Source organism: Clupea harengus, chromosome 15, assembly GCF_900700415.2.
Source record: "Clupea harengus chromosome 15, Ch_v2.0.2, whole genome shotgun sequence".
NCBI classification, from domain to species: domain Eukaryota; kingdom Metazoa; phylum Chordata; class Actinopteri; order Clupeiformes; family Clupeidae; genus Clupea; species Clupea harengus.
Genome location: NC_045166.1, coordinates 3,465,889 through 3,489,071, shown reverse-complemented (window position 1 = coordinate 3,489,071; position 23,183 = coordinate 3,465,889). Strand labels below are relative to the sequence as shown.

At 41.7% G+C, this 23,183-nt stretch overlaps 3 protein-coding genes across 3 annotated transcripts; 1 reads left to right on the top strand and 2 right to left on the bottom strand.

Moving 5' to 3' along the window:
* The first annotated feature begins 247 nt into the window (after nt 1-247).
* ufl1 (UFM1-specific ligase 1) lies at nt 248-7,116 on the top strand. The gene is made up of 19 exons (XM_012821422.3): nt 248-491; nt 1,208-1,353; nt 1,506-1,534; nt 1,743-1,840; nt 2,056-2,170; nt 2,271-2,401; nt 2,545-2,603; nt 2,814-2,960; nt 3,122-3,297; nt 3,457-3,636; nt 3,815-3,938; nt 4,102-4,227; nt 4,342-4,462; nt 4,588-4,754; nt 4,856-4,986; nt 5,073-5,153; nt 5,307-5,392; nt 5,757-5,937; nt 6,226-7,116. Exons 1-19 carry the CDS (start codon nt 415-417, stop codon nt 6,433-6,435), a joined length of 2,385 nt encoding a protein of 794 aa, XP_012676876.1. The 5' UTR covers nt 248-414; the 3' UTR covers nt 6,436-7,116.
* A 5,719-nt stretch (nt 7,117-12,835) lies between these two features.
* On the bottom strand, nt 12,836-18,302 carry gpr63 (G protein-coupled receptor 63). Its single transcript, XM_012821410.2, has 2 exons — nt 17,811-18,302; nt 12,836-14,523 (listed from the first exon to the last, which is right to left on the bottom strand). The coding sequence occupies exon 2, from the start codon at nt 14,403-14,405 to the stop codon at nt 13,164-13,166; it is 1,242 nt and encodes a 413-aa protein (XP_012676864.1). The 5' UTR covers nt 14,406-14,523; nt 17,811-18,302; the 3' UTR covers nt 12,836-13,163.
* Nucleotides 18,303-20,177: 1,875 nt separating this feature from the next.
* Nucleotides 20,178-22,783, bottom strand: ndufaf4 (NADH:ubiquinone oxidoreductase complex assembly factor 4). Its single transcript, XM_012821411.3, has 3 exons — nt 22,583-22,783; nt 21,920-22,008; nt 20,178-21,334 (listed from the first exon to the last, which is right to left on the bottom strand). Exons 1-3 carry the CDS (start codon nt 22,716-22,718, stop codon nt 21,026-21,028), a joined length of 534 nt encoding a protein of 177 aa, XP_012676865.1. The 5' UTR covers nt 22,719-22,783; the 3' UTR covers nt 20,178-21,025.
* Nucleotides 22,784-23,183: the final 400 nt, after the last annotated feature.

The window sequence follows — 23,183 nt, the reverse complement described above, 5'->3', positions numbered from 1 at the left end:
TGTGGAATTATTAGCCAATAAACATTACTGTATCAATCTGGTGGGGAAAGAATCACAGAGTATATGTTCCCTTGTAAAACGTGTGTAGGCTACTTTTGGGGGTAAACATAATGTTAAGCCATTTTCCCCAAATAGACTGAATGAATAGTAGGCCTATAGATACTGTCCTTATGGTAGCCTACAGTTAAAAGATCGGGGATATTCCCAAACGCTTCTACAGAAGACAAAGTGCACTTCATAGCTATCCGTATTACGTTTCTAAGCTGACGTGGGACTGCTTAGCATGCTGATTGTCAACACTGTGAAAACCTAGGCTAACCAATTCAACCTGCTTTCTACCAGTCTGTTGCAACTTATGGGAACACGACAGTGTTCTATCAACATAATAATTAAGTAAACTCACTAGACACCACGATGGCAGCTGATTGGGAGGAAATTAGGCGACTCGCTGCAGACTTTCAAAGAGCACAATTTGCAGACACTGTGCAAAGGTAGGTTAGCTAGCTAGCTAGCAACAGCTAACGTTAAAGCCGACAGGTTGGTGTCTAGATAGCGCCGCGTTAGCTGCAGTAGCAAATTATACCATATGAAGTGGTCCAATGCCACATATTAAACTTTCAGTTGTACAAAACAATCTAGCCAGATCAGAACATGTGCAAGTACAACACGTTGAACAACTATGCTGTGTTAAATTAGCCAGCTTAGTTAGCTAGATAAATATATGGTCTGCAATTTAATACAAACCACCTAATGTCAGTATTAAGCAGATGTTTTGATGTTCGGCAACAAAGTATCATGGTCAGTGTTATTTCACTAATGCCAGACATCTACGATTTGACTGCAGTTTTCTGTATAACTGAGCTCATTTGAACTAGCTAACTGGCATAGCTAACGGTATTCTCCAAACAGTGTTGCAAAATACTAAAGACAGCTTATACTTAGCTTACAGCTTCCAATGCTGCCTCTCTATTTCTCTATTACTACTACTATGGAACCATGTCAGGCGTTGACTTGCTAGTCAAGTTAACAAGCTTCGTATTTAGCAGATCGGTAATTGTCAAAGTTCAAAATCCTATCTTGCAAAGTGAGCGGTGGCTTATATACCAGCCTATAGAAAGTCTTACATGTGTCATTTAATGGCATGGAGAAAAAAATGGTTGCTCGTTTCATTGACCCCATGCATACCCTGTGTTTCCCCCCTGTGTAGATTATCAGAAAGGAATTGCATAGAAATCGTTGCTAAACTTGTGGAAGAAAAGAAACTAGATGTTGTTCATACGCTGGACGGAAAAGAGTACATTACACCAAGTCAGATTACCAGAGAAATCCGAGATGAACTCTATATTCATGGAGGTCAGTTACTTTCCTTTTTTTCTCCCAAAAAACTATACTCAATAACAAGCATTTAAAGGGTGGGAATTAAAAACCTAAATGTGTGTGTTTTTAACTGGATGAATAGCCATTAGGGTGGTGATGACATGCCTTTACTCTTCTTTTTATGAAAGGTCGAGTTAACATTGTGGACCTACAAAAAGTAAGTTTGTTAAATTGACATATACCTGTAAATATAACAATGGCAAGAAACCATGCTATTATAATAGTAATATTTCATCTTTTGACTAATGTGCACCATCCATTTGATTACAATTATTGTTGCCATATGCTATCATTTTAGATAGACACTCTTTTATATTATCTAATGTTGACACTGAATTGGGTATGTTCATGCACTTTTTCTACAGATCATTAATGTGGATTTGGTACATGTTGAAAAGAGAGCCAATGAAATAGCAAAATCAGATAGAAACATTCAGCTGGTTCTCGGGCAGCTAATTGACGAGTAAGTGTTATTGTCCATTACTGTCAGTGTGTATGAACTTTTTATTAAAAATTGCATTTTGCATTTAATTTGCACCACAGATAACCATTTTTACACTTAAATAAAACATGCCCTTGAGGTACATATTGGTTTAGGATGCGGCCTCATGACTGCCAAATAGAAAACTTGACCTCAGCTGTGATTGCAAACGTTTTTGTCACCATATACTATCACAGGAACTACCTAAATCGCCTTGCAGAGGAGGTTAATGATAAATTACAAGAGGCTGGCCAGGTAACCATCCCTGAACTCTGCAAAAACTATGATCTGCCTGGTGATTTCCTTACAGAGGTGAGTTCAAGGGGCTCTGGTAGACGTTCTTGGAGACGTTCTTGGAGGTTTGTGATTAGAGTGACCCATGTCTAACAATACCTTGCTCTTTGTGTGCCAGGAGCTGTCTATGCGCCTGGGCAAAATCATCCAGGGCCAAATGGACCAATACAACAGGGGGGTCATTTTCACCGAGGCCTTTGTGCTGCGTCACAAAGCACGAATCCGAGGGCTTTTCAGTGCAGTCACCCGGTATGCTCCAGTTCCTTCATGTGTCTGCTTTTGCCCTTTTAAATTCCCATTTTCTGCTCTCTCTTTTTCTCTCTCCTTCCAATTTTAAGAACCTTCTGCTATTGTGAATGCTTTTAAGGCCTAATGTGCCACTGTGTTTCCAGGCCAACACCCGTTAATACTCTCATCGGTGTCCACGGGTTTCAGGAGCATCTTCTTTATTGTAAGTATAATAGACAGAGAATGTCAATAAGACACATGTTTTAAGAATCTGTCCCTGTCATTAAGACATGTATGTTCAATCCTATGTGCAATTGCTGAAATATACAGTTGAAACAGTGGAGTAATATCTTTTGGCGTAATATTATTTCAAATGAATAGTTTTCTGCCACACTAGTGCAGTAGCCCTCCTGACGTGGTGTGTTGTCCCCAGCTGTGCTCGAGGAGCTGGTGAACAGTGGCCGTGTGAAAGGCACAGTGGTGGGGGGCCGACAGGACAAAGCCGTCTACATCCCTGACATCTACTCCAAGACACAGAGCAACTGGGTGGACTCTTTCCTCAAGCAGAACGGATATCTTGGTGAGTCTTGACTCATATATCAAATATACTGTATATTTTTCTGGCTCATTTTTGTGTGAAACCCTTTTCTGTTTGTCTTTCCAGTATGTTAATGACACGCCTGACATGGCTTCATTCTCTATTGGTATTATCTCTCATTCTTTCTATTCGCATGTTTTCAGAGTTTGAAGCCCTGACTCGACTGGGCATCCCAGATCCTATTAACTACATTAAGAAGCGCTTTAAGTCCAGCAAACTGCTCTTCCTGAAGTCAGCCTGTGTGGGTCAGGCTTTAGTTGACCAGCTGGAAGCGTCAGTGGAAGAGGCAGTGAGCTCAGCCACTTGGACAGATTTACAGGTCTGGAAAGCTCATCGAGGCCATGACAACTGAACTTTGGCATTACTATCTACTATGATTAGAAGTAAATACAATTACGAGTTGATCTTTGTGTAGTCTGGCGTTAAATGATAATTGTGTCAGGCTTATAACTTGTTAAACTGCTCCTCATGTACCCAGCCAATCCTACCCAGCAGTTTGTCCAATGACGATGTTGGCATCCTAATAAGCCAAGTCATGAGAACGACAAATGTGCAGTCATCTGCCCGGGTCCTGAGCGGCAGCGTGGTGGTCAGTGAGAAGTTCATCAGCAACTGCGTGACTCTGTTTGACGAGGCCATGCAGCACAAAGCACAGAAGGTACGCATGTGTATGCACAATGAAATATTCAGTAGTGAAAGAAGCAGTTCAACAGTGTTATGCTTTTGAAACATTATTTGTATGATATTAAACGTCAGTGTGCCAATATTTATTAATAAATGAATGCATTCAAAAGTTGGTGCCATTTTTAACACAAGGTCTTCTTTTTCTTTTCCAGGAAGTCAAGAGCAATCCAGTATTTTTGATCACAGAAGAGGATCTTAGGCAGCCATCTGTGCTGGCTAATAACACTGCCACCTCCAAAAAAGACAAGAGGGACGACCGTAAGAAGAAAGCTGCAGGTGAGGAAGCACCACAGCCCAAGGCCTTCATGAATACACAATACACAAAAGCCCGTAATGGGGTTGTTTCTGCAGAGCAACAATAAGGTGTAAAAACTAGTGTTGTGCCTCTCATGGGGCTCCTGTGATCTTAAACAAACTGTCTTGCATGTCCTTTCCCCAGAGGGTGGTGGCAGTGTGAAGGGGGGTGGCGGGGGCAATGCCCGGGAGATCAGGATCCGCAAGACCAAGAAAAAGGGGATGAGAAAAGATGACGACAGTGATGATGAGGCGGGAGCCACCACACAAAGTACGAGCACAGATTCTAGCCATACTGTACAGAGTCCCATCTTTGTATAGCCTTTATATGTGTATTGATTTTTCATTGCGTTAACATGTATTTCTTATCGATTTCTTTTTAAAGATGCCAGTCGACAGGCGGAGATTCCTTTCATGTCTGTTGATGAGATTGTGGGCTTCCTGGAGGAGAAGGTGTGTGATTGCTCCGAGGACATGCTGCTGGATCTGGCAGAACATTTACTGAGGTTTGAATCTCTTTTGTATATTTGAGAGTGATCGTGAACTCTCTCCAATAACAAATTCCATGTCAAACTTCATTGTTGTTTGTCCAGTAAAAGTATTAATTCAAATATTTATTCTCATCTGGCAGGCCTTTGGCAAAGACATACCAGGAAGTGGTGCGAACAACCTTTCTGTCCTCAAGCTCATCAGGTTCAGGGGGCAACCGCAAGAAGAATGTAAAGGACCTTCAGGAAGAGGTCACTAACTTGTACAACAACATCAAGCTGTTTGATAAGGGCACAAAGATCTTCTCAGGTATATATTTTAAGGGCTGCATATGCATTGTGCTTTTTGTTTGACTTTTTCTTCCAACCGCTGATTTTAAACGTACTAACTGTTTGAATTCCTTTCATTAGATGACACCCAAGTAAACATCGCCAAGCATGTGCTGAAGACTGTGTGCTCCGATGTCACCAACATCCTTGTCAATTTTGTGGCATCGGATGGCATGATCACTTCGGACGGCTCGGGTGCCATTACTAATGAGGTACCGCGCTGTTGGTGTGTTTTACTAAGTTTTTCATTCTTCAAGTGCGTGGAGCGCCATCTTCAGTGTGCTGCTGTGTCCCTCAGGTCCGATCGAAGATCTTGGGAAAGATGCCCAATGAGACCAAGGCTCCTCTAATGAAGCTGCATAACTCTCTGAATGGAAAAGTAGGTCACCAGTTCAGCTCGAGCACATCCATTTACTTCCATTTCTGCCCATGTGAAAAGCTTCCCACAAAGAAGACTGGCTTTTTGTCATTCATAATGGTATAGAAAATGACTTCATTTTAGATAATCTGGTGTGCACTTTTTCTTTTGCAGAGTATTGAGGACTTTATTACCAATTTAGAAGCCACTTCCGAGGAATGTGGGTTCATGCTGAAGAGAGGAGACAAGAAGAGGGAGAGGTACAGTTTTAAACACATATCTGGTCCTTGGGGTTCGGTCCACGCAGAAAAGGGAAGGAAATTGTGCAGAAGTCATGTGATTTCATGTGGCCAGTGTTTCTTTTCTCTCGTCTGCATGTACACACGTCTTTGAACACCTCATTAGAATTGCTCCTTCAAGAAGACACAAATGTACCTGTCAAGACACAAACTGGGGAGTTGTGGCAGTTATGCAAATTTAATACACATGCATCCACATGTAGTCCTTCTGAAAATGATGATGATGTAGATGAGAAAGTAATTTGATACCCTACTGCAGTGGCATCAGCTCTCCAATATGTGTGTGTGTGTGTGTGTGTGTGCGCTCCCGCTCCCGCTCCCGCAGGCAGGCCCTCTTTCAGCACCGGCAGGCCCTGCTGGAGCAGCTGAAGCTGACGGAGGATCCTGCGCTGGTGCTGCACCTGACCAGCGTGCTGCTCTTCCAGGCCACCACCCACTGCATGCTGCACGCGCCCGGACGCTGCGTGCCCCAGATCATAGGCACCTTGGTCGGCAAGATCCCTGAGGTGCCGTGACACATTCACTGCTCAAATCCACACGTCCTCATTCCAGTAACATCAGCAACATTCTGAAACATTCTTAAATATTTAAAGTCATTATTTCCATCAGGTATACACTCAAAAGTTAAGTTTGCTTCTAACGTGATGGTAGTGGTGCCACAGATATCCATGTAGATATCAGGTAGTGCCCAACTCTCTGGAGGTTAAGTATAAATTGGAAGCCTTTTATGGAATTTGTCCCAGTGGACAGTGTTTACTAATGGATGCCTGCCTGTGTGGTTTGTGGTTGTGTAGGATCAGCACAAGCTGCTGTCACGGTACCAGGCACTGGTGGTGAGAGAGCTGGTGGGCCAGAGCCAGAGCCAGGGGAAGAAGCAGGAGCAAGAAGGAGGGGACGGCAGTGTGGACGACGCCGAGGCCATCCACAAAGAGTTGCTCTCATTGACCGCAGAAGTCAAAGACCTCGTCTTCTCACAGAAAAAAAACTCGGTCACAGAGGAATAAAAACTATAGAACCGACAACCGAATGGATAAATAATTTAATAAAACAAATTAGGTAAACCAAATATTTGACGCCCCTGCTTGGACAAGTGAAGGTCGAAATTTGATGGGATCCCAAGTAGTTCCGGTATCTGGCAGGAAACATTGCTGCATTTGATTCCAGCCTTAACTCTGCAAACAGCCTGTGCTCCCATTGTAAGAGACTTTAGCTGTGAAGAGATGATGTCCTCATGCTACACACACTGAGGAAAGAAGAGCCATCCAAGAGCAAAAGGTGGTTCTCTTTAGAAAATACACATAATACAGTAGAATGCTTGGCCAAAGCCAAGGACTTTCAACTAATTTGGTTTAATTTACATTTGTCACTGTTTAACATTGTGGGAAATGTTTGTGGAAAAAAAAGCAACCTCAAAGAGGCGGTACTGTAAATCCACCCTTGCACTGAAAAGTGCTTATATGTCTGTCAGTGAATTGTACACCTCGCCTAAAAGGGATAATTCACCCACAAATTAACATTGTGTTACTCAACATCCATTTGTCAGGACCTTATTTGTTTCTCGGCAACCCACAAAAAATGAGCTATCTAACAGAATTAATCTTGTCTTTATAAATGTGCACAGTACTGCTGCTTCTACTATGCAACTCTTGTTTGTTTGTCACAGAATAAAAAAGCAAGGTTGTCTACATGGTTCTGGGATGCAGGTGTGTAGGTATTAACACTTTTGATCTTTGTGTGTGAGCTGTCCCTCACAAGAATATGGGGCCACACTGTACACTGGACCTACGTTGTGTGTCCCCCAGTTAATCTTGCACCTGTAGTGCTGAAAATAAAAGACATAAAAAAAACCTATGTTATGTGTCTTCTGAAATAATGCTGCAAAACAACTTTCGTCATTGTATCCTAACTGTGGTTGGGGCTCCGGTGGTAGAGCTGTCATCCATCAGTCAGTAGGTTGCTGATATAAGCCTGGCCCCACCTGGCTTCAAATGAACGTATGTGCACATCTTACTGCATACAAAACATGCATTTTCTCACATATGTGCAAGGCAAGGTAATCAAAGATTGATTTGTATTTGTGTATAGTATACTTGCTATTATTATGTAGATTAGATGGAGATCTGAAATGGCTTTAAACGTAGTGTTCATTGGCTCTATTTCCATGTTCCTCTCACTGTTGGAGCAATGCCCTGGTGGCTCCTTGAGTCTATTCTGTATTTATATAGCTACATGGAACTGCGAACAGCACCTTTATTCATCATCACCATAACCATTCTGTACATGTACACGAATTGGCGGCCGAACTCTACCCACTCACTTTGACTCTTTCTTTCTTTCTTTCTTTCCCTCCTAGTCTAGACTATCTTCACTGTGGGATGCTGTTGTAGTCTCTCCACCTGATGTAGTTGCAGAAACCCTCGGCCTACATACACCCACCCACACCCCACTGGCATGCACTTATTCGATCCCATACTGTGCTAGCACTAGTTCTACAATACTTGAGTGCTCTCTCCCCACCTTATTGATCCACTCTCAATTTTGTATGCATCATGTATATACCAAGTTATATTTGTATGTATTGTGTACATTTACCACATGTACAGTGGGGAAAATAAGTATTTGAACCCCTGCCGATTTCGCAAGTGTGGCCACTTGCAAAGAAATGTGTGATCTATAATTGTAATAGTAGGTGTATTTTAACAGTGAGAAACAGAATATCAACAAAAAAAATCCAGAAAACTGCATTTTATAACATGTATGACTTAATTTGCATTTGATGCAGAAAATAAGTATTTGAACCCCTAGCAAAACATGACTTAGTACTTGGTGGAATAACCCTTGTTGGCAAGCACAGATGTCAGACTTTTCTTGTAGTTGGTCACCAGGTTTACACACATCTCAGGAGGGATTTTGGTCCACTCCTCTTTGCAGATCCTCTCCAAATCCTTAAGGTTGCGTTTTCAATGGAAGGGGATGAGGGAATGAGGTTCAAGCCCAATATTCCACGTTACATGGCCCCATCCATAGTCCCCTCGATGCAGTGGAGTCGTCCTGTACCCTTGGCAGAGAAACAGCCCCAAAGCATAATGTTTCCACCTCCATGCTTGACGGTGGGGATGGTGTTCTTAGGGTCATATTCAGCATTCTTCCCCCTCCAAACGCGGCAAGTCGAGTTGATGCCAAAGAGCTTGATTTTGGTCTCATCTGACCACATCCTGTCTCCCAATCCTCCTTAGAATCATTCAAGTGTTCATTGGCAAACTTCAGACGGCCCTGTACATGTGCCTCCTTGAGCAAGGGGACCTTGCGAGTGCTGCAGTACTTCAAACCATTACGGCGTAGTGTGTTGCCAATGGTTTTCTTGGTGACTGTGGTCCCAGCTGCCTTGAGATCATTCACGAGCTCCCCCTGTGTAGTTCTGGGGTTATTCTGCACCTTTCGGATGATCACCGATACCGCATGTGGGGATATTTTGCATGGAGCCCCAGACCTAGAGCGATTGACAGTTGTTTGGTGTTGCTTCCATTTACGAATAATCGCACCAATAGTTGTCTGCTTCTCACCAAGCTGCTTGCCGATGGTTTTGTAACCCATTCCAGCCTTGTGCAGGTCTAGAATCTTATCTCTGACATCCTTGGTCAACTCTTTGGTCTTGCCCATGGTGGTGAGGTTGAAGGTGTGAAGTATGATTCTTTGGACAGGTTTCTTTTATACACATCACCAGTTGAGATCAGGTGTACCTTGTTAGGCCTAATGAGGACTAATCTGTGTGCTTCTTGGGCACATAACCCACTGTATGCTAGCATGCTCATTCTGATAGGTGTATAATTTCATCTGCCATGTTTCTGATTGTTTCCCCTCCCCTTCTGCCACTATCTCTACCTCTCTACCCGGCCGGCTTCCAAGCAGATGGGCCCCCCCTTATGTGCTTAAGGATTCTTCCTGATTAACTTGCCTGTGGCCATTGAGCATAATGGTTTGGAGTGCACTGCATCTATAGCAGTGGGATATAATGTGCATGATGAGAGAAAGAAGCTCATTCTTGAAAGATGAGGAAATTATTTCACTCCTGCCTGTTGGTGTTACCATATCAACGGTGATAAGTAGCTCATCTGTGTGTGCCGCTGTGGGAAGGTAATTACATTATCTGAGTCCTCTAGTGAATGCAATAAGGTTAATGCAGGGATTTGTATTATGTAACATAATTTAGCTGTAGTTCAAAAACAGACATGCCAATATAGCCTTACTTCAGTTACAAGATTGTAGTCTTGTATTGCAAGATTGTAAGATTGTAGTCTGATTGCAAGATTGTAGTCTGTATATGTTGATAGGTAGGAGTATATATATATATACACACAGATATAAATCAAACAACCACATCATGTGATACAGCTTAGGTCATAGCAGAATTTACACATTTGAGATAAAACTGCATAAACAATCCATGACATTCAACGGATTAAGAGGGTTGATATTCCAGACCATGGAGTATATGAAGAGTTAAAGCGATATGAGAGATCATCTGGAGGTTGGAGCCATGATTAATCACTGCATGACTAAATGAGGCCCACCGCAAACAAATGATAAACAATGAGAAGGAAAATGATCAGGGTAGGAAATAATATCATGTCAGGATCTAACCAAATGTGCCCTTTTACATGTGTCCTGAAACCATCACATCACACACACGCACATTATGGAAACATTCTATAAATAATAGTATGAAAAAGAAGAATAAAAACTGAATTGAAGGAATAATAATAATACAAACGTTGAAATTAGGTTTTAGTGGATATGCTACTTTGCATTTTAGAAACCTCAATTAATGTCAACACATGTATGGACAAGTTTTAAAAAGCTAATTAGCTTACAACTCATCCAACTCATAGAAATGGCATTGTAATATGTGCGACTCCTCAAATACCAAAAGTAACCTATAGTGGGGCGCAACATATTTCGGATATCTCTTACTGAAGGGGTCTGAAGTGTATTCTTTTTTTCCACAGCTGTTTCTTCCAACCCTCTAATGTCAGATCCAAGACACGTGCACCACACATACACTGACTCTGTAGACATGTGCTCCTACTTATTGCCATGGAAACAAGGAAGAGCTTTCTCAAGCACAAGCCACATTTTTCAAGGTGAGAATTCTGATCCCATTTTTCTGCTTGGCATGCTGTCTGTCTAATAACACAAACCGTTGATTTGGTTTGTATTATCACTGACTGACAAAACTATCGTTTAGGTCTATTCAACCTGCATGTCTTATAAATTGACTCCCGAAGGGATGACTTCACTGGGAAGGGAATTCATTTTGTTTTGAAAAGAACAAGGTCCTCACAATGTTTACAAAATGCTGGCACTGGGGCATTTGCAATATGGGCTCATCTGAAATGATTATTTCACCTTTGCATGACTTTAATAAATCATCCTGTTTACACTCAAAGCAGTTTAGGGCAGGTTCAGCCACATTTCTTATATCACCCACCTGACAGAGATAGAAGCCAGTGTTTTTGCAGCCGGAAGTGACTGAATTTGCTGTGGGAATCAATCAAAAATTGGGGTTAGTAAAAAAAAAGAAAAAAAAAAAGCATAAATTCCATGACTTGAATTTGAAAGGCAACATTCTGTGCTATTATGAGAACTCAGCATGGTTAAGACACTTTCCAATCAGACTGTGTGGCCAAAATGTATATCAAATTACTAATCCCAGTTGTGTCCGAATCTGACACTCACACAGCAGTTCACTGATTCAAATGTATGCCTCCACTATGCCATTAATATTGGTGGCTTGGAATTAAAGTGTCAGCAAAAAGGTTAAATATCCATATAGAATACTCTCAAATTAAAAACACAGTCCTATGACTAAAGCCACTTCACTTCACTTGTGTATCATCAGGTTCCTAGGTGATGCAGTCAACATCATCGCATATGGAACAGGGAAATAACATCAGGGAGTTCAATCCTTTAGGGCTGGCATATTTCGTTGCTCATGAGAGGGAAGCCCTTCTCTGCCATAAAGGATTAGTAAACACCAATTAGATGGTCTGTCAAAAGCAGCCGTGTCTGACAGCAGACAACCATCAAACGTGTCATTTTTTATTTCTCTGGGAGCCAACCATTGTTATTTATCCTAAAGTGAAGAACGTGTTCTTATGTGCGTATCTTTTCAGAATATGCTGCGTTTGTCTGCTGTTGCCTGCTGAATCCCCGAGCCCAGACAAGCATGCCATTTCTCCAGGAGAACAAGGTACCCTTCCCAGAGCATAAGACTTTCGTCTCGTCTCCACAGCCTCTCTTGAGACACCCCCAAGTTTCTGTTGCTTAGTAATGGCACCCTGAGCTATGATTAAGGTGAGCTTCAAAGCGCTGAACGTACTCATTAAGCACTGCAGGCAGAATAATGAATTCCACAGAGGACACTGATTAAGAAAATCATCCTTTGTATTTCCAAAGCGGAGAGGAATTGTCTCATCGCAATGCTGGCTGCATTTGAATAATCCTCATCTAAATGAAACTGGCTAGACAACAAGGGCCACTGGGGCTGCCTATCCCTGATACCCACACCCTAAACACGCATCTAGATTCTCTGTTCTTCGGTGACTGACTGACTGTTTGTGCTGTCTGCACCCTCTATTACATAAATCTTTTCATTCGGTCCATTACACACCCCCCTCCAATTACAAAATTGTGTGTCCAATGACATTTTGAATCAAGACCAACTACACAATTTAAATTCCAAAGAAAGTTTAATCCAGACTTTACTTATTAAACATTCAAGCATTTAAATATAGTGTTTACTAAGTGAATAACCGACAATTTATAGATATTAAAGAAGCATTTAGTATTCTGCACAGGTCAAATTTGGCTGGCCTTAGAAATAAACAATAAGGAACAAAGGTATATAGAGCGTACAAAACTGTCTTAAACCTGCAGAGAGTGCAATCAGATACCATTACTCTGGCATCAGGAAGTCATGGTTTAATACACCATTCCATTGGGGCAACAAGGATCAAAAACAAGATACAAACACACAACAAATAAGGTCTTCCTGTGCAAATCCTCAGAGGTAAATCACCACTTATTTTACCACTTTGAAAATAAGATATGCCTCTACTACAGTTTCCATCCAATAATGTTATTCTACAAAAATAGTCTACATACGCAGACATAACTGCATGTGATGTATGACACCTGCCTACTGTAACAGATGTACGAATTCATATACAGTCTGTAAAATAGTTTGGGAACGTGCAGATTACTTTTGGAAATGCTCTTTTTCCATTTTATACACACTTCACTTGTGATTCATGTTCACAGCTTCAATAACAATCAGGTTCACCAGTCTGGAAAAGTAGACTGGATTTATTATCAGAAAACTTAAAAAGACACTTTAAACAAATGTTAACAATGTAACAAATATCCACATTTTATTACATTCAATAGAATTGTACAGTACACTGAAATTGCACATTTTTCACCAGATATAGCAGCATCCTGACTGGTGTTCACTAAACAAACATTCTAGTAAATATCAATGGCAACACACGCTTTTTGCAGGTCTTTCACCCCATCATTTTAAGCACTTAATGTACAAGCGTTGTAAACGGATTTCCACAGAGCAAAGACATAGCCTTCAAAAAGCAAAAAAACAAATCACAGCTTACTATAATTAGTCAGAAATGTCATAGACGTAAAGAATAATGTCTTCAGCCGTGTTTCGAGTCTATTGCTATACCACAGAACGATGTTCCCCACACACGTAGACAGCACTCGGGCGGATCCGTCTCCTGGTATGGCCTGGCAGCTGAGGAAGGAACTTAAAGTACTTGGGCATCAAATCAAGGCAGGCGACACGGAACTTCTTGATTCTCCAGTAGTAGATGAGGGGGTTCAGGGCCGACTTGAGGTAGCACAACCAGAGGAGCCCCGTGCTGATCTCGAAGAAGCTGTTCTTGTGGTAGAAGCCGCTGCTGAAGGTGGAGACCAGACTGTAGGTGGTGAACGGAGCCCAGCACACGGTGAAGATGGAGAAGAGGATGAGGATGGTGGTGAAGGCACGGGTCTTAAAGCTCATGTCGATGTTCATTTGGAAGGGCCTCTGCAGACTCATGAGGCCCAGTTTACTGGCCTGACTCAGACTGATGCTGTCAGGATGACTGTGGATGCGAATAGTGTTATGGCGGATGGTGTTCAGGATTCCCATGAAGGTGTACAGCATGACCATGAACGGCACAAAGAAGAAGACTAGCATTATTAGCACTACATACGCATGATACCCAGGCTCACTGGTGTAGCCAAACACACACTGGGGGGCTCGGGGTGGGGTCTGCAGCGACGGCTGACCAATAGCCAGAGGGAAGGAGAAGCAAAAAGACAAGCCCCATGAGATTCCAATGAGAACCTTGGCTCGCCGTGGGCTTAGCTTGTCTTGTTTCTGTACAATTATGAGGAAGCGATCCACGCTGATGATGAGCAGAATGGCCACCCCTTCGATGACAAAGAGCCAAAAGAACATGGCCGACACCCGGCAGAAGATATCCCCAAAGATCCAGTCTGTGGTTACAGCGGTCACCAAGGCAAAAGGCATGTTCAGGACCGCCAGCATCATGTCTGCGAACGCTAGGCTAGCCAACAGGATGTTGATGGCCGAGCGCATGGCGGCTCGCTGATAGACCATCAGACACACCACCACATTACCCAGGAAGGCCACCAACAGGATTGCAATGATGACGATGCAGAAAAATATCTGCAGTGGTAGGCTGAGGCCTGGTTCATTGTCCCGTGGCGCCGGACTCACTGGTTCTGAAAATGTCCTGTATCCTACAGAACTGTTCTCGGTCGACAGTTGCTCCATCTCCTGGTGAGCCTCAGGGTGCTGGGTGGAGTTCAGCACCCTAAAACCAACCAGGCTGGGAAAGGTGGTGTTGGCCTCCACAACATGAGCAATGGCAACGTCAGTGGCATACACCATTCTTCCCCACAAATGGCTGACCAGTGTTGAGGCATGGTGACTAGAAGTCTTCTACCCAACGTGGTGGTGGCTTCAGTAGTGACATCCCAACATCGGGGATGGATCCTGTGGCAGGAAGCTGGAGATGGATGAGCAACAGACAGAAGGAGAAAGTGAGTGGTAAGTGAAATCTGAAACTACTGAACAAAAAAAAAAAAAAAAACCTTCATTTTATTTAGTAACAAGTGTCGTGTTGAAATGCATACCGATTTCCCTTTATCTAAACTGTTTGTATGGGGAAAATTACATCCACAATCGTTTTTCATTGTCAAAGGGGGGCCTGCCATGAAAAGTCCGTGAAACACTGGTTTAAACCGATCCCTACCCTTTCTGATGTTCTGTGTCTAGCCAGGCCCTGTTAAGGATAGATGCTTTATCTAGCAAGACCGCTTTATTTCCCAGAGTTTGAAGGTATGGAGAAACGCTTTTACTGGTGTCTGATCCAACAAGCCTTCTAGAATGAGAACCTTGGAAGATTTCAAACACATAGAACATGATTTGGCTAGCTCACGCCAAGAGAAGCCACTGCGTATGAATGACTTTGTGTTGTGTTCATCAATGAATGAACCAGTTCATCATACATCCCCACCATCTACAAGACATATACATTAGTATTTGAATATGAGCACACCACAGCAATCCCACTGTCAGTTTACCAAGTGTGGTGCTGACATTTCAAAGGAGCAATTTGACCGGTTCACTAAAAGTTTATTTGACCAACTTACTGTTGGCCATGAAAAATGTAGGTGGGAGGGGGAGTCCAAAGCCTCATGTGACTCTATATGAAAAGGGTCAGCTGGAGGAGACCTTCAGATCTTCTGCTCTCTTTGAGTCGCACATCTGTGCTTGCCCAACACTTTCTTATAAGGCATTGATGGGGTTTGGAAGTATTTTCAGATATTTCAAGGCTAACTGAAGGGACATTCAAGTTCCAAATCTGAGAGCCCAGTCACCCTGAGACCGCAAGTGAGCTATTTGTCTAAATGACTTCCACCACAATTCATTTTTGGGTTGATTACAGTGTCTTCATTTTCACCTCTTGCATTCTAGAATGAGCAATCATTACAATCTCAACGACGATTATTTCATTGAGATAGTTTAAAACTTTTCCTAAGCTTATGAGTTTTAGGGCTTATTTATTTTTAGAGCATATGAGCCTATATATAAGAGTACCCTCTGACACGTCATTGGGTCCAGTCTTCTGAATCTCAGTTCTTACTGGGTAATCACTGCTCATTTTGTGTGGTGCCACAGATTTGTTTAGGGGCAACTCGTGCATGTGGTTGTGTTGTTGTGCAGGAAGCGATGGCTGCGCACAATGGCCACGCTGTAGTTTATGCAAACATAAAGCATTAGTGATTGCTGACCCATTGGTGGGGCGCTTTTGACACAATATTGAAGTTGCTGATAAGAAAAGGAACGACTGACGTTTCTGAATAGGAAACGAGGCACTGAGCAGGCTGGCCACATTTTTTCTCGCTACATGTGACGAGTAAACATCCGTCTACTCATTCTGTTTTCAGTGCATCACTACATTAAACCACCAATCTGCACTCACACATCATGAACATTTAGCCTAATATAATGGGCCATTTTTGTGCAGCATGATTGAGAAGGCAAATGTTCATCTGGCGACAGATCTGACAGCAATAAAAATCTTATCGCTTGTCCAAACAAACCATAGCCTATTATCTTAGACCTGCTGTGGAGCAGATGTCCAACGACACCTACACTCTGATATGGAGATATCATTTAAACATAGATTTTCTCTCCTGCACTGGGAAGAGAGATGTGTTTAGTTCAAATCAAGTCTGTTTTTTTGTTTTGTTATTATGTCGGTTAACAGACTGAAATAACTAATATTCATTTTTCCATTTACATCGATCTTCAAAATGCACTAAAAAGTAGGGCATCACCACTGCATAGAGGGGCAACTTAGTCTGTGCACAATCAAAGGCAACCTGGTTGTTTTTTTTATTCCTGGTTGTGAATGTTATTTACAAATACAAGTTATTTACAAATTCTCTACCAGTACCTGGCCTAGCCCGTTGGACCAGTGACTAGGAGACCTGGCTTACTAATCTTCACAATGAAACAGGTATGCGTGTAAAGTAAAGATCAATACTCTTGACATATACCTAATACTAACAATTACTTGAGTCTTCCCTTAATCTTGCATGGTGACAGTCAAGGGTGAACAGACATAATAATAATATTTCTTTAGATTGAAGTATGCTAACATTTATGTGTTTAAATACAAGAAGTCTTGATCTAAATACCATGACCATTTAATTGCCGTCAATCATTTTAAGAGTCGGAGTGTTTCCCCTAAGAATCACATTTTAATGCCACAACTGAGAAAAACACAAGAAAACTCCCAAATCAAAGAACGACCAAAGAGGAAATGCAACTATCTAATGCAGAAACCATAGTAACCAGAGAAGGGTAGAATCAGTGACAGCATGGCATGCAGAGTGCTTGTTGAACCTAGCAACAAGGCCCAGGCATCTAAGATCAGATTTAAGTAGCTCTAAATATGTTGTCCGTTGTGTCCATTAAAGACTATATTTAGACATCTAATGCATTACATGTAAATATGCACAATCTAGTGCATTACATGTAAATATGCTATGATCTGACAGCAAGGGTCAAACCACCCACTGAAAGTAAAATAACAATCATTTCATCATCCTACGGCAACAATTGCTTTTAGAAGCATAACACAACAATTCCCACTTCACTGTTTAGAGTGTGATATGGTCACATAAATAGCTGGTCTATCATGATAGAAAGCCAATGAGGACCAGCAAGCTATGCCATGTCCATGACATTCTGAATAGAAATTCTATATTAAATATGGAGCTAAAATTGCCATCCGGAATTAGGCTATAATCACATTCTAGTTTTAGAATATATTAACCCAAATTCTGTTTACCTTCAATACTCCTCCTACTCCAACTCCTAAACAAGTCCGTTCATTTCACCATGGGTTTATGTCCGCCGGCAAATAAACCACAGCTAGCCGAATTGATCAGGCAAGTCTGTTTCTATCGGCAACCTTTGCATTTATTAGTCTACGGTCTGAACAAGGCTTTATTTTCAGAGTATGAATCTAGTGAATCTATTCATTTCATTGAGCGTTTATTGAAGTGTTGGACTAAGTTGACCCTTTGAGCTAAAATACATCACATACTGGTAATGCAATTCTATTTAGCTAAGTATTTCTAGGTTAACAGTGGGGACAGACAGACAGATGCTTGAACCATGCAACCTTAAATGCCTTCGGCAAGTCGGCCCCGGAATGGACTAAAGGTTTATAAAATAGGCCTACAAACCTATAACCTATGTTAGGAAATAATTACAAACCTTATTCACTGCCCGCCGTACAGGAAAATGTCGGTGTTGATCAAGTGAAGGAACCCACATCAATAACTGTAGCGATGATCCAGTAATAAGGTTAGAATCACGACAAGACATCTCACTCAATAAAGCTGTCGTGGGTGTGTGGCTGGATAGACACCATCCACTTTTTTTAGGTTAACGTTAGCCTACATCCTTAACTCGGTTTAGCTAACAGGAGGAAGTCTCCGCCGACAAAGAAACACTGAAACATTGACTGGGCTTAAAAAACACCACTGAGGTGTTCTCTAAAGACGTTTTCCATCAGGCAGTAGATATTATAACTGTCGATTGAACAGAACTGAGCTCAGCTGTCTACGTTCGTGTTTAACACACGTTTTCACGTTCAATCAAAAATCACAGTTTACTCTCTTCACCAAACGTCTTCCTATGATTTTAACAACAAGCTCCTACCTCAAAGCATAGGCTAATGAATGATTGCGTCACTGTTAGCAACGCCTATTTTATCACGAGGGTCGACGACATCTAGTCTGCGGTCCATCTACTTTTGACTGACATTTCTTTAACCAATCGTGTCCAAGTTGATGGATTGGGGGAACGACGACATCACCGCCCATTATCAAGTCTGGTTGATATAGCACATGAAATTAAAAGGGCATGCGTGATAGCCCAATATAAAGTATAACGATTAAGGTATTTGGCAGACACTTTTATCCAATGCTACTTACAAAACATATTCTGATATTTAAGATTTAGTCAGATAACATTAAAGAGGGTAAGATTTCAATTTAATTCTAGCAGCTACAGGTAGGCAGTGAAGAGTAATCAGCAGAGGAGAGGGGTGACATGTGAACTGCTGATCAGAGACCAGATATGCAGTCGAATTCTGGATCCTCTGCAAAGGTTTTATCTCACATGCATGCCGACAAATATGATAGTCAAATCTGGAACTGACCAGGGCGTGCACAAGGGCTTGGGCCTAGATGGGGTCTGATCTTCCAAATATGAGAGTGAAGTGACAACACCTTGAAATGGAGGCCAAACCTATTTGGTCTTAGTCACAATACCCAATTACCTAGAAAAAACAGGAGCTCAGCCTTTGGAAGATTGAGTTGAAGGTGATGATCCTTCATCCAATGAGTCATGCCAAAATTGTAGTCATCTAGGACAAGTAGGCCTACAGATGAGCATCAGCCACATACACATACATACAGACAGAAGAGAGATGGGGTCTAAGTACCAAGCCCAGGGGTACACCAGTGAAGAGGTGGTGAGATTTAGACACTTATTGTTGCCAAGACATATTAAAAGTACAGTCCGCGATTCTAATCCAATACACTTTTTGTCAAATTTTGCTAATTGCTCAATGTTGTCCTCTAGGTGTCCATTCAGTGTGTGCGGTAAAAAAAAAAACCTCTGGTGTTCCGACAGTCTTGGCTCTACACATTCTACACACAGCTGGTCCTGGACAATAGTACGCTATAATGAAGCTGTAAAAGAACATTAGCAACTTGGGAACTGTGCAGTGCCACATGAGGTGGGGATTTAGGATATGGCAATTTAATTTGGCCAAATGGGTAATTGTCCAACTTCAACATCCTGCAACCAAATTGAGCCAACACAAATTTTCTTTATCTCAGCAATTGCTAGAATAATCCTACATATAAATTACTTTTGATAGATTTGGTGAAACTGGACAATGTTTAATGCTCAATTTGTTCACTGTAGCGCTGGCATGTTATGAGCAAGACAAAAATAGGCCTATAAATGTGAGTGTGTGAAGCCTTAAAAAATTGTATGGCTTGATGGTTTAATGTTTTTCAGATCACTACTAGTATTTAACAGTTTTGTGCTGGTCACCTAGCCTCCTACTTATCTACCAACGTGAAGAGTATCCTATTCCTTGATAACACTGAGGTTAAGTTAAATAAGTTTAGGAACAACACTAACATTTGTAAAATGAAAGTCTACAGACAAATGTACACATGCTAGGTTTAATTAATGACATTTAAGCCTATAACCTACACAATTAAAACCTATGAACAAGAAATGGAATTTTGGACATCCCAGTTTGCGTGCTACACATAACTGAGGGAAACAATTTTAGTAACTGGTCTTTTAGAGGGAGTCACATGCATGCACACTATTAGTGGCATACTGGGTATTCTGTAAGTGGGTGAAATAAGTTACAGCTGAGCAATGTCACCACAGCGCCCTCTATTTTTTTTCCACCCTTCAGCTAGCAAGCTAGCTACAAAGCACAAACCAAAGGAGGGGATGGAAATGTCAATAACCTCACGGACTTGTCCATGGGGCTGACACATACAGCCCCTTCAAGCATGAGACATACGGTGCAGGTCAAATCACAACGGCTCCTTGAAATGAAGTTTTATTTGGTGTCAATGTCCGCACTTTTGACATGTTCCAACTATCTAAACATCACTGCAGACCAGATACATGACAATGGTACTCCCTGATGACTGTGGCCTCTATGAATAGGACTATGCCCCTGCCCTGCAGCACACATTGTCACACAAGTGTTGCCCCGGCCCCCAAATTTCAATCCAATCGAGCATCTGTGAGATACGATAAAGAACCAATCTGATCCATGGCGACTCCACCTCACACACACTTACAGGACTTAAAGGATCAGGTGCTAACATCTTGGAGGCAGATACCACAGGGCAGAGGGCTTGTAGAGTCTGTGATTTGGCAGGTCGGAGCTGCTGAAGGGCCAACAGCATATCAGACATGTGCTCATTGGCGTACATACACCAGGCTTACTGCTCAGAAACACTACCGCATCAAGCCAAGAGGAGCAGCACATCTATCGTCTCTACTAAGCACATCTATTCAGTGATTAAGGCCAACAAAGCATTTATAATTCCATTTACAGATATTTACTGAAAGATTGTCTGTAGATCAGAGGATGTAATTCATTAGCAAATACTGGTCAAACAGGCTTTGATACAAAGTATTGTGCGTCTTTACATTCAAACTACTAACATTTCACTCTTAATGAACAAAATACTTTTTTTTACCTATATCACATATTATTACAGACAGTATATCATATATCAATAAATAATTGTACTCCACTATGAGGCAGAATAATGATATAGTTCTGTGTTCAGAATATCAAAATAAACACGACATATCCATGCACATTCACAACCTTGACATAGCTTGCATCTCATAAATACAGTTGGCGCTCCTTGATCCTAAGTGTCTTTAATCTGTTGGGTACCACCCCCTTTGGGTGGTAGTATTTTCACTTCAAAGGGGACAAAAAAGGTCAGAAGCCCCTGAGTATCCTTCAAGTCTAAAGAGTACTCCTGGGCCACTTTCTCCGGAGTCCATGTCTGAGGTGCACGTTTGTGGCTGTTGAGTGCATTAAGCGCTTCAACAATGGACAGTTTTCCTTTGGGGACATCTGTGATGTCACAGATACCATATGGGTCACCCGGTAAACTGAACTTCAATTGCCGGCGTTCGCCCTCCTCTTCTTTCTCCGTCTGTGGCACCAAACTCTGTGAAGGAACAACACATACAGTGACATATATGACACATTGTAGCACAACTGTTAGTTATGTGGCTAGGCATGGGGGATAAAAAAAAAAAAAAAAACATAACAATTTTCATGGCAATGCATTCTGTTTCATTGTTCTGGTGGAAAATTCAGATTAAATAAGTGCTGTAGTGACAGAAAACCTCTTAAATTTGAAGAGTTTACTTCAGTGAAGTTTGTGGCCATGTTTAGTCCCTAGAGGCAGAAGACTGCAACAGTGAACGTGAAAGGGAACACATATCAACACAGGAGGATGTTGCTGCTGAATCTGGCCTTTGGTAACCGTCTGAACATGTAGTGCAAAGGAGTGTCTCCAAAGTATTATCATATGCTTCCAATACGTCTAGGTGAGAAGTTCGCACTCCTACTAGTGAGGTCCCCAGGCAGCTGACTAAACAGTGGCACTCTTGATTAGTTAAACCAGAAAGTTAAATGTATCCATCATTTGCAGCCAACATATAATCACAATCCGAAAACGACAGCTCAGAAATCACTGTCCACTGGTCACTCTGCAAAACAAAGGCTTTGGGAGAGACATGAGATGTACCTGAGATGCCGGATCGTTTGAGTCCACATAGACAGTCTTCAATAAGGACAGTAATGGGTCATTCTTCTTATGGATTTCCTGTGTGACTTCTAAAGGCAAAAACAGAGATTTTCCAAATGTTCAAACAATACAGTTTACAGGATGGCATACACGAATAATTTGAACTCTACGATTGTCACGTTAACCAAGACTAGCTGGGTTGCCCCGAATGACCGGATGGACTGAACGTAAGTTAACCTTGCTGCGTACCTTGAGAGAAAACATGTGACTGACCAAGCGCGCTTGCTACCCATCTTACATCATTTGGCTTGGATAACAAACTGTTTAGATAACTGGGTCATATGCAAGAACTGAACGCTGTTTTCGTTAGCAAAAGTGGTAATGTTATATCATGTCAACGTTATGTCATGATGTTGCGGGTAAAGTTAGTTAGATTGTTCTGGCGTCATTGCTCATAGCTACAATTCAATGTCAGAAAGCTAACGTCTAGCCTGATTTTACTTTCCAAAACAGGGAATGAAGGCTCCAGGTGAGTCCCCGACCCAAAGTTATATCGCCAGTTGGAAAACTGTGAACTTTAACGTTAAAAGTTCCTTAATTTACACTATTCCAGTTAACGGTTACACAAGTGATTGCCTCACAGTGACTCACATTCATACCTACCCTGGGCGATTTCAGACGTATTCTCTGGAGTTGGGTGTCGAGGAGCAGCCACTGGTTTTTCCTTCCCTATTTCACGAAAAGCACGATTTTCTATATTAAAATTTCTAAACATGCGTCCAAACCGAGACCCCATCATGAAAAGGCAGTGGAGGAGTGTATGAAAACCGGCTGTGTCAACTTAACGAGTAGAGCACAAAGCCAACGCCCTCTTGTGGATAGGATGACTCATTACGATTTCTTGCAACACAACTGTAGCCCATAGTATTTTCGAAAACTGTGTTTATAGATATTACAGTCTACTGTGACATGGTTTTGTGATGATACTCTGTGCAGTGCAATGTAACACTGAAACTGTACAGGGCAGCCTAATTATTCACAGTAGTGTGTATGGAGTGTAGCGAGTTTTGAATGATTTATTTAATTTATTAAGAGATGAGAAGAGGTATATTGCATGTTGTGTATATCGTTCTGGAATTTGTTACTGAAATGTGTTATTTGAGTACTGAAAAAAAAAACACTTGGTTTTGGAAAACGTTTAAGAAATCATAAAAAACTATCAACCTAAATCACTGGTGCTGCTTCACAAAGTGACACTGTCAAG

Bases quoted from the DNA above. Each gene is read 5' to 3' on its own strand.
- ufl1 (XM_012821422.3), top strand. From the start codon at position 415: ATGGCAGCTGATTGGGAGGAAATTAGGCGACTCGCTGCAGACTTTCAA. The intron at 2,961-3,121 runs GTGAGTCTTGAC...GCATGTTTTCAG, and splicing joins CAAGCAGAACGGATATCTTG to AGTTTGAAGCCCTGACTCGA. The intron at 3,939-4,101 runs GTGAGGAAGCAC...TCCTTTCCCCAG, and splicing joins CCGTAAGAAGAAAGCTGCAG to AGGGTGGTGGCAGTGTGAAG.
- gpr63 (XM_012821410.2), bottom strand. From the start codon at position 14,405: ATGGTGTATGCCACTGACGTTGCCATTGCTCATGTTGTGGAGGCCAAC.
- ndufaf4 (XM_012821411.3), bottom strand. From the start codon at position 22,718: ATGATGGGGTCTCGGTTTGGACGCATGTTTAGAAATTTTAATATAGAA. The intron at 22,009-22,582 runs GTAGGTATGAAT...TTTTGCCTTTAG, and splicing joins TACGTCTGAAATCGCCCAGG to AAGTCACACAGGAAATCCAT. The intron at 21,335-21,919 runs GTACATCTCATG...GTTCCTTCACAG, and splicing joins CAAACGATCCGGCATCTCAG to AGTTTGGTGCCACAGACGGA.